The sequence below is a fragment of the Ricinus communis genome, chromosome 9 (assembly GCF_019578655.1).
Source record: "Ricinus communis isolate WT05 ecotype wild-type chromosome 9, ASM1957865v1, whole genome shotgun sequence".
Classification (NCBI taxonomy): Eukaryota; Viridiplantae; Streptophyta; class Magnoliopsida; order Malpighiales; family Euphorbiaceae; genus Ricinus; species Ricinus communis.
The window spans coordinates 22,879,578-22,890,939 of NC_063264.1; the positions used below are offsets into that span (position 1 = coordinate 22,879,578).

An 11,362-nucleotide genomic window follows, 5' to 3' on the forward strand; every position below is an offset into this window, starting at 1 on the left:
CATTTATATTTGAATATCATAATATAATTTATTAAAAATGTAAAACAAATCCGTTTCTCATTGGGGCAAAGATCTTTATAAGGAAGTTTTTCTTTGTTGAAATAAATTTCAAAATTAAGACTTTAAATAGCTTAAAAGTTATATTGTATCACTAATATTAAAATCTTAATAGAGTTGGAATTCTAGAGTTAGACTTATACTTAATAAACTAGCAGTATTTTTATTATTAATAAAATAAATTAATAAATTATGCTATTAACTTAATTAACTAAACAATCAATAATGCTATATATATATATATATATATATATATATATATATATATAAATTTTTAAGATCTAAATTCTTTTGACATGTGTCTTTTTTATTCATAGATAGAATTTCTATTTTAACATGTGTATTTATTTTTTATACATGGAATTTAAGTTTATTTATCATTTATTAGTTTTTTTATTAAGTTATTGATTAATGAGTTATATTCCTAATTAAATATTGTATCTCATCCTAAGAAATAACATATTAATAATAAATTAGTTTACTAATTAGATAATAATTAATTTATTAATTAGATAATGATTATCGCAAATAATAATTATTAAATTATATTTTAATATTTTATTAATTACTAAATTAATTTTCTAATTAGATAATGATTCTAATTCTAGAAAATCATATTTTAAATATTATATTTACTACTAATTAATTTTTTAATCATATAATAATTTATAATTCTAAAATTATTAATATCAATTATATTGATTGTATTAATTTATATAATATTAGAATTGATTAATAAATATTTTTAGTATAATTATTATATTTGTATACTAATAGAATTTTAAAATATTAAAAATTAAAAATATTTAATTTACTGTTATTTTTAAAATATGATGAATAAATAATAAAATATTTACAATTTTATTAAATTACATTTATAAACTTAATTTTATAACCATAAGATAATAACGATCGTGCAATTTCTCAAATCAATTAAAAGTTAAAGATATATGATAATGAAGAAAGAAAAATAAAGATCAAGTTTCTCAAGATTATGAAGCTACTTTAATTTATTTTTTTTTAAATTAATTCTTCTCCTATGTATAAAATTGTAGTTGCACAATAATTTTTCTGTTAATGGAAGAATTCTTTTTCTATTTAATATTTATGCATAAATTTTTTTCTTTTAGAGTTTAAAAAAATAAGAATTTCTCCAAAATTATCTAATATTTATAATAAAAAAATTCAAGTCAAAATATTGATTCCGTTTGACAAAGTTAAAGTATTCTAACTCTATTCTTAAAAAAATATTCAACTCTAAATTTAAAATAAATATAATTTTATAAAAAAAAATGAAACAAAAAGACTTATTTCTAAAATTTATCCAACTCAGCGAGTCATAGCCGCATTCGAGCCCTGGCTCCGCCGTTGGTATGCTATCCCATAATATTCCCATCTCATCTTCCTAATAAAGAATATAATGCTTAACCTTTATCAATTTAGAGGTATATGCTGCACTAAATGGATATATATATATATATATATATATATATATATATATATATATTAATTGTTGAATAATTTATATGTGTTGAACTATTTAAGATTAATATTTATATGCTATTTATCTGTTAATTTAATATTTTAACATACAAGTGTAGACATATTTTTAAAATAGGCAAAAAAAATTTCCCCACTCTATTCAGTTTGTTGTATAATGCGATTATGTAATAAAACACCTCATTAATCCATTAAATTAGTGTCTGGTTATGATTGTGATTCTATGTGGCTAATTATAGCAAAAAATATATTATAAAATAACTTATAAACTAATTATTTATTCGTGCATTATACAATCGTTATTAATATTTTAATTATAAAATTAAATTAATAGATATAATTTATAAAAAATTAATATATATATTTAATTTATAATATTTTAAAAATAATAACAAACTAACTATTTCTATATATTATTAACCTTTTAAATTCTTAAAATTTTATAAGTATAATAATATAATTATTTTAAAAATATTTACTAATTATTGATATTATATAAATTAATATATTAATATAATAAATATTACTATCTCTTATGATTAAAAATTTATTATATAATTAAAAATTATTTTATCAATAAATATTATTTAAGATATTATTTTTTAAAATTAAAATTATTATCCAATTATAGAATTAATCTAATTGTTAATATAATATTAAAATATAATTGATATATTGTCTTTTAGGACAGAATCAATATTTTTAATTGATTAGAAAATTATTTATTTATTAATATAATATTAGTTTATATATATATATATATATATAATGAACCAATGTAAAAGAAAATTTGATAAAATTAATAAAAAGAAAATTGTGAGTATAATCAATTCTTGAATTGATAATTGTAGTTTTTGACTAAAAAATGACAGCAAGTTTTCTTTTTCTTTATAATGGGCAACCTGTTCTTTTTTACTTTATTTTTATTACTAACTTTACCAATTAATTTTATCATCTTTTGTGCCAATATTAGTTATTTCATGTTAGATGCCAAAAACTAATATTTGGGCTCAAAATATATTTCTTATTTAGCGAATAATAATTGAGAGCCAAAATCTATCACTTAAAAATGTAACCCTTTTCTGATTCATCTCATTAAAATTGGCAATCACTCAAATCATGGAATTGTGCTCCAATAATCTTCAGAAATACGATGTCCGTTTTAGGAGACTGCAATGGACAACTCCTATACGCGAGGAGCTAGGAAAACATGCATGCATGAGTACGTAGTATTCAAGAATTGGACGTCCGACCAGATATACACACAAATTGATATTATAGATCTCAATAGGGTCCATGAATTATGAAGATTTTAACTGAAGAACATGGTCCTCCAATAGTGAAGTTTGGATAATATACTTCTATATTCGGATAAACATGATCTATGATGCTTCTACCATCTCAATCATTACATAATTTATGAGTCATAATATAAATATTCGCTATACTTTATTTTGGTCAAAGAATTTAAATTTTTTATTTAAATTATTTAATTTCAATTTTAATTATAATTAAGTCATCTTACCAATAAAAAAAATTCACATATATTATAATTCTTTATTTTAATTACTGTTCTCCTAGAAAATTATATAAACATTGAATCTTGGGAATGAATATAAATACAAAGAAAATATTGAGTAATAATTAGCTGGAAAACTAAAATTTTAAAATGTATTTGTTGAAAATTTGTATTGTGTTGTTGTTGTGGTTGTTGTCCTCCTCTTCTTGGTGCTGATTTTCATATTTCAGTTTATTTGAGGATTTTTTGTGCCAAGAATCCCATAATATCCTTGTTCTTAGAGAGTGGAAGTAACAGTCTTGCCTATTATCTTTTTACTATTATTTTTTACGTTACTTTCACTTATTAACTAATAAAGCTAATTAATTTTTTAATTTATTTAATTGGTTAAATTAATAATTATGGATTTTATTTTGTAGGCTTTTCTTTTATACCTTTGAATACAAATTATTCGTAGACCCAACACTATTAATTCTAGAAATCAATTTTTAATTTCATCAAAGCCACCAACTTATGTGTCAGGAGAATTAATTTAATCTTCCAAAGACCGAGAATAATATACACACAGAGATATCATGGTAGTAATTTCTTCTTCTCCCTTAATCTGAGGGAGCTCAGAAGATGAGTTTTTCTCATGACACCTTAAACACCATCCAAAGTGTAGACCAAGAGCAATCCCAAAATGACTAATCATTAATAACAAAATGACCTAAAAACTGACAATTTAAAATATCCGAGCGGTTTAGATATCTTATCTTAGAATTTGAATTATGATATACCACAATGTATCACTAACAGAATTAATTTTTTAAAAGAATCATTTTTGCCCAACGAATATGTGAATGGTATATATTATTTATAAGTATTTTTTAATAAATATTTATACGTATTTTATATTTTAATATTAGATAACCGGGATAAATTTAATTATTTAATATTAATAAATATGTCCACTCATCCATTGATTTATATATACATAAAGATATACACTTATGGCAGATAAGAATTTTTTTTCATTTAATATATATTTATAATAATAATACTTCATAGAAGAGAAAGAGACGTTGTTATAGTTTCTAAGATGTAGCAAACATATTCAATTCATAATGCATAGGCTAAGAGTATATAGAATAAAAGATAATAATAATAAAAAAGAAAAGGGTCTGGATTTGGAGGGGTTATTAAGATAAGGTATATATTGTACCAATCAAAGAAGAAAAAGAAAGGGGAAAGTGGAATAGTATTAATTTAGGAAGTGATCACTTCAAGTGGCCATGCATTTTATTTAATTCTTTTTCTTTTCAGAAACAAAAATATTATAATATTTATACAACCTAACCCATCACTTATTATATATTATGACATTTTACTTTTACTTTTTTTAATTTTCCTTTAGTTAGATGTTTTATCTTTTTAATTTAAGTCATGTGTTTTAATTAATAACACTGGATCAGATGATTTGGTCCTTCAATAATTAATTTGGTCTGTTCAATTTGGTTAATTCTTTTTTTTCTTTTTAAAAAAATATTAAGCAGAATAGGTCAATTAAAGTAACCTAACCTAATGCTAACTCCCTTTTAATTTTAGCTTCCCGAATCTTGTTTTTGTTTAAAATGTTTATTTCAACTTTTGAACACTAATCCCTTTAGTTGTTTCAATATCCACTATACAAGTATTTTGGATTAGCAAAATCCCTCCTATTTTATGCATTCACTTTCCATTAAAAACCTTTAAATAAAACATTAGTCACAATGTCAATCTTATAAAACCATTATAGTTTCAATCTCTGAATGAATATTAGGTATACTAACGAAATGTAGCTCTACATTATTGGTAAGACACTCTAAAAATAATTAAAAGCATTTTAGGAGTATATATATTCAAGAAAATATAAACAAGAGCACAAAAATACTAAAAGAGATTCTTAATTATGTTTCTTTTCCTTAATAAAGGGCTAAAGAAGGAGATAATTACACTAATAGTCACTTAACTTTACACTAAGTTTCATTTTGGTTATATATCTTTTTTTATTATAGTCATTTAACTTTAAGTTGAGTAGCAGATTAGTCACTTATTAAAAATCTAGTGGTTTAATTCGCAAGAATAATGACATGTCTACAGCATCCAATGTTAGACTAACACGTATTTTAAAAAATTAAAAAGTCACTATCCTAATGATAAAACTATTTAATCAAATTATTAATTTAATCTAAGACCAAATTTAACTTTAGGCTTTAATAATAATTCTTGGTTGGTGTTTTTTTTCCTTTTCTTCTCATCTTCTATTCTTTTTTTGTTTATTGTTATAATAACGTTTTCCCTTTCCAGTATAATTAATCCATATTAATTATTTGTTTATTTATCTTTATCAAAATAATATTTTTAAAGTAAAAAATAAAATAATAATAACAATAACAAGAAAAAAAAGAAAGTGAAAGTAAAAAAGAGAAGAGTGTCCAACCACCAAATTAGTAATGCTTTTGCACTTGTTTGTATTTAAGCTATTATTTCCTTTCTCTTTCTTACATATTCACATATCTATCTGAGGATGTGTGATCGGTTCCTATTTGGTGTAAGAACTTCAATGTCAAACGAGTGCCTAACCACCAAATTAATTAAATCTGAATGCTAATTACAAAATAACGAGTATGTAAAACTTATTATATATGAGTGCATTTTCTTTTAGTTATCTATTACGCTAGTCTATTGAAACTGATTTTTGAGAATTTAGATTCAATGCTAAGCTTTAAAGATTCAGAATTAGGAATTTCATTTTATAGCATTATATATTTTATGTTAAATATTTGGGAGATTTAGAGATTTTTTTTCCTTATGAATAAACCACTAAATTTTAAACAAGTGACTAATATATTATCCAATTTAAAGTTAAATGACTGTAACGAAATAAAAAAAAAGTTATGTGACCAAAATGAAATTCAGTGCAAATTAAGTGACCATTGGTACAATTATCCCTCCAAAGAGGTCTCTTTATATTTTTAAAAGAAAATAAATTAAGATTTATTTTTATTTTTATTTGTTGCTACAGTAAGAATTTTGGGACATTTATTTTAAGGAATAAAGTTTAATTTGACCACTAACTTTGTTATCCGGGTCAATTTATTCATTTTTTAAATTTATGGACTTTTTATTCCAAACTTTTATATATTTGACTCAAAATAACCTTATTTTCAAACAAAAATAAGAGTAAGAATCTCTTGAAAATAAAGAGAAAAAGAAAGAAAAGACAGTTTGGCTCCTAATTACATAGGCTATGAGAAAAGATAATTTGATTAGATAAATACCAACTATATGTATTTATACATGCATAATGTTATGTAGAAATTCCTAGGGAAGGGAATTGTAGCAGCTCATTTTAAGTCTTATTCATTCTCTACAACTAATTATACAAGTATATTTACAATGCTTTTTGCTCACTGTTTTGAAAGCCTATGATAATTATGAAAAAAATCTTATGCAATATAAATATATATTTCTATCTATACACTAAACAGATAAATGAATGACACATTTTATAAATTTTAAAATAATTAAATATGTGTCAATATCATAAAAGTTAAAACACTCATATAAACATTATTTATTTATTCATTATAGTTTATACATCTAGAATTGATAAGAGTTACTCTAAATGTAAATGGTATAGAGTGTCTTATGAAAGCATAATTTATGTCAATCAAACTTGTAAATGAAATATATTGGAAACTATTATCTAATAATTATAGAAGAAATTCAAGTTTGCTATTTGTGGACAATAGATTTTAAGTTTAACTATTTCAAGTATCTAAGTACATTTATTTATAAAATTATATAATTCATCTTCTTTTCATAGTTCATTTTAATTTGTTTAATACATTTTTATCTTTTCTTTATGTATGCATCATCTACTTCTATTTTGACAATTTATTTCCTTCATTAATTTCTGTTTTTAATATTTCGCATATATCTATAATTTTACATTGTTTGTCATTTCGCTTGTTCTTTATTTCTTTTTTCATTTTTCTTTCTTATAAATTTTGGTAGTAGTTTCTATATTATTATTTTTTTCTTATACATATAAGACTAAATTTATAGTGTATATATTGGATAATCAAATACCACATAAATTTGTGTATTTTTCTTGAATAAGTAATTATTGTATTTACCTTGAGTTACATATTACATATGATGTTGCATTCCGTACAGGTAGCTACAGTTGTGCTATAATATTTCGTTTGAAGTTTTCTAATATATGGAGATCAATAAAATAATAGAAAATTAGAGATCTTTCGAGATTTTGGTGACCATTTGAATTATTATTCTAACTTTGTCTTTGCTTTTCTGGGTGCTTGGTTTCTGTGTTTCCACTGTGTTGTTAGGTGAACAAAAACAACCTAAAAAACAAGGACAAGGCCTTAAGTTTCATTTGTGATTAACAAGTGAAGACAATTAAATCAAGGAAAGAAAGGAAAATTTATACTGAGATCTTATATAAAAGCTAAGAAAGGTACTTTCGCATGTCTTTAAAACCTTACAGAAAATATGGTAATACTAGATACAACTTTTCTAATTTAATCTATGAATAACGAACCATATAATTATGGCTTTCATTTGTAGGAAAAAGGAAAGTTATGAAGTGTAATTAGTTTTTAACCTATGGTGGAAAAATTTAGCTATTTCGAGCATTATTAGGGTTTAGACGTCGTTGATATTAATCCCTCTTTAAGATACTCAAACATTGCATCCTAAAAAAGATTTGAAGTTAAAGAAAGGATTGAATTAAGAAATGCTTAATCTCTATTAGCAAGAAAGTGATTGATGTAATAGCATCCAAATTGGTAATATATGTGTTAAATCACAAAGACATGAATTCAACAAAGTTCACTCTTGATGTGGACATACTGAGACTAGTGATCAAAGACAGTTTATGAAGTAACAAAAGAGGACTGGGAGAGGCAAAATATATGCTAATCAAAGAAAAGTGATTAATGCAATTACTGGTAGAACTATCCGAAAAGGAATCCAATGAGATATATCATAAAAACCAAAGCACATTATCAAGATGTGGGACATTGCATTATGTATAGGTGGGGGATACCATGCATATAGAAGGACTAGTATTGAAAAGGAAAAAATATGGCCAAGGAGCATCATAATCCACATTCCTAATAAACTTATGTAAAAATTGTGAATACAGAGAAAATTAAGTGAACTACATCGGATATAAAGTATGGAAAGATGTCTATAATTCTCCACCAGGTCCCCAAGCTTGAATATTAGGTGGGGAAGTAAAATTCATCCTTGTTCATATTAATATTTCATACAGAGGTCATCCCTACTCATGATAAACTAATTTTTTATTTCTCTCCACTTCTAATATTATCAACATTCTTTAAAGAGATTTTATGAAAGTAATCATTGTACTCGAATTTATGCTTCCACAAAATTTCACAATGTGTACAAAACATATGCTATCTAATGGTGATGACAAGAATTAAGAAAATTGCAACTAGGATTGTTTAATTAATTTCATCAATATTAGTACATGATGATTGACAACATACTTCAACTCTATATGTCTGATAAGATAGTAATTTAACTGAAAAGGGAAAAAGGAGGAGAAGATGTTACTTACCCAACTTCAACTCCTGCTTTTATGTTCACCAACTTCCACTATCACTTCTCTCATTTTAGGTATGGATTACAGTGCTTCAGCCATTAATGATGAACACCAAGAACCCAATCCAAGAAGGACCAGATAGAGCTCCAAAATGGTATAGCACGTACCGGCTTATATATGCAAGACTTTGAAAACTTTTGAGGGCCTGAAATGAATTAAAGATGTATTGAAGAATTAGTTGAGTTCTAGCTGCCTATATATGTACCAGACAAGGCATAAATTTGGCAACCGGCAAAGCAGAAGCACTTTTGATTAAAGAAGTATTTGTTTTATTTAAATCTTTTTTTATTATTTTGGATCTACTTGGAAAGATGATTTGGAAAATGCTGCCAAAAGAAAAGGGTTAAAGAACTAACAATTTTGTGTTGAATTGTAAATTGCTGAACTAACAAGGTAATATAATCATAATGCTTAATTAAGAAAAATTATTAATTAGAAAAAAATTAGATTTTTCCATGTATATAAGTTGATATCTGACACATTAATCAATTATTGAGGGAATTGATCTGCACATTCCAATCAGTACTATTAGCTACAAAGCATTGTGGGGTAGTACATAATAGAATGCCAAAATATGACTTCTCTAAGGAGACAAAAGAAATCTGGTTCAGGTAAAAAGGCTGATTATATATATGATTACTAAAGAAAAGGACATTATAACATAATATGAAGTTAAAGAAATAGAAAAAAAATGGAGGACAAAAAATATTACAAAATAAGAACCCAGACAAAGCACCTTGAAAACATTTTTATATTGGTGCCACTAAAGATCTTAAATAAATAAATTAAGCTATTCATGATGTTATTGGCAACAACAAAAACACTGAATAAGAATCTGCGTGATCCTAGCTAGCTATTGTCCTCCAAGCTATTCAAATTAAATCAAGAAACTTGTCCGAATGATCCTGAAAATGACATATGAATAAATAAACATACACTAATCTACTAGCTAGCTTTGTGTATGTGGGTATATTTCTATATTAATTAACTAACATCTGCATTTTTCAATATCCATTTTTGTATATATATGCTCAGATCTTAAGTCCATTCATGGCGGGCATAAGATCGTGCACAATCCCAAAAAGAAAAGAAGAAAAGCTTGGAATGCGATCTTGCATGAGATCAGAGTAAAAGGAAAGGGGATTGGCTGAGAGAGAGACAGGTATAAAGAGGGATCTTTACACTCTAATGATAGCATCATATTGCTTTTAAAAGATGTTGAAGTAAAGTGACTATATCTACTGTTATATATACATTGTCCCCTTCTTGAAAGACCTACTATGCAGATTAGGGTTTTGAAGTACTTAGCCTGAAAGTAACTAGACTGCAGAAGTTCAATGCTACATACTATAAATTTCCTGTATTAAAGCAGAAATTCATTGCTTCTTCCATTACATTTTCCTCCGCTTGTATATTTGCTTTTTCTTGAAGAGCTAGCATCTAGCTAGAAAACTTAATTACAATTTAAAACCAACCAAATTTTTTTTCAAGTGCCTATAAAAATTAAATTAAAAGTCAAAGTACCAATATCCATATTGATTAGATTAAAAATGAATTAATAAAGCTAACCATTTTGAAGCAACTATAGAAAAATTAAGTAATTACCATCATTTCGTTCATAGGGACCACAGGAATTAATCAAATCCCAGGATTACTGCATGGGAAAGCTGGAGCTCTCATGATCAGTAATGGCTTTCATAGGATTCCTCTTCTTCTTCTTCTTCTTATAAGGAATTCCTCTGGCCTTAGCCTGAGAATCTCTCACTTCCCGTAGATGAACTCTAATAGCACCACTTGCGAATGGGTTTGTCTCCGGCAACCCACCATTTTCTTCATAAGCTGCCCTTAGCCGTCCGATTAGGGCATCAAGACTACCCCAAGCTTGTTTCAGTGGACAAGTACAAGGACCAGGTGGCTCTGGCTGTCCAAAAAACACACATCCTTGTAAGTGCACCTTAGTCTTTCCAAATTGATCCAGATATCTCAGGAAATCAAGGACATGATTTGCGTTGCACTGAGATAGAGCAACTGGCGGCCTTTGGTTCCTCAAATACTGACCGAAAGTATTCCAGTCTCGCCGTTTCTGAGATTCGTACCGGCTTAACGGAGGTGGGTTTTGCTGCTGCTGCTGCTGCTGATGAAGACCAATAGCATTATTACCACCATCACCATCACCACAACCACCACCACCACCACCTGATCTTGATGACCCTTCGGCTATATGTTTCCCTTTGTTTCCTGACATCACTAGAAACACTGAGTTTCTAGTAGCTAACACCAAAGAGAAAGAAAAAGAAAAAGAAAAGAAAAAGAAAAGAAAAGAATAAACTGGGATGGAGAAGGTGAAAGAAATATTGAAGAGGAAGGGAAAAGGAATTAATTAAAAAGAAAAATCACATCATCTCGGGGGGGCTAGTGAGGAGACATGGTATGGGTCCTATGAAAGTGCTTTAGCTTCTCTTTTTTTCTTGCTATCACATTATTTTCTTCCTTTAATGGTACTATTAGCAATAGCTAATACTTTCTTTCACATATATCTATTATTGTGTTTCCATCAACTAAGCAATCATTATCGAGTACATTAGCGTAAATAGCACCATGGTTTAAGA

The 11,362-nt window shown here is 26.0% G+C and overlaps 1 protein-coding gene across 1 annotated transcript; it reads right to left on the reverse strand.

The window, feature by feature from the left end:
* Nucleotides 1–8,572: 8,572 nt before the first annotated feature.
* On the reverse strand, nt 8,573–11,362 carry LOC8287232 (protein LIGHT-DEPENDENT SHORT HYPOCOTYLS 10). The gene is made up of 2 exons (XM_002530336.4): nt 10,359–11,362; nt 8,573–8,898 (listed from the first exon to the last, which is right to left on the reverse strand). The coding sequence occupies exon 1, from the start codon at nt 10,996–10,998 to the stop codon at nt 10,405–10,407; it is 594 nt and encodes a 197-aa protein (XP_002530382.1). The 5' UTR covers nt 10,999–11,362; the 3' UTR covers nt 8,573–8,898; nt 10,359–10,404.

What these genes read in the sequence shown, in the direction of transcription:
- LOC8287232 (XM_002530336.4), bottom strand. Translation starts at nt 10,998, where the DNA reads ATGTCAGGAAACAAAGGGAAACATATAGCCGAAGGGTCATCAAGATCA.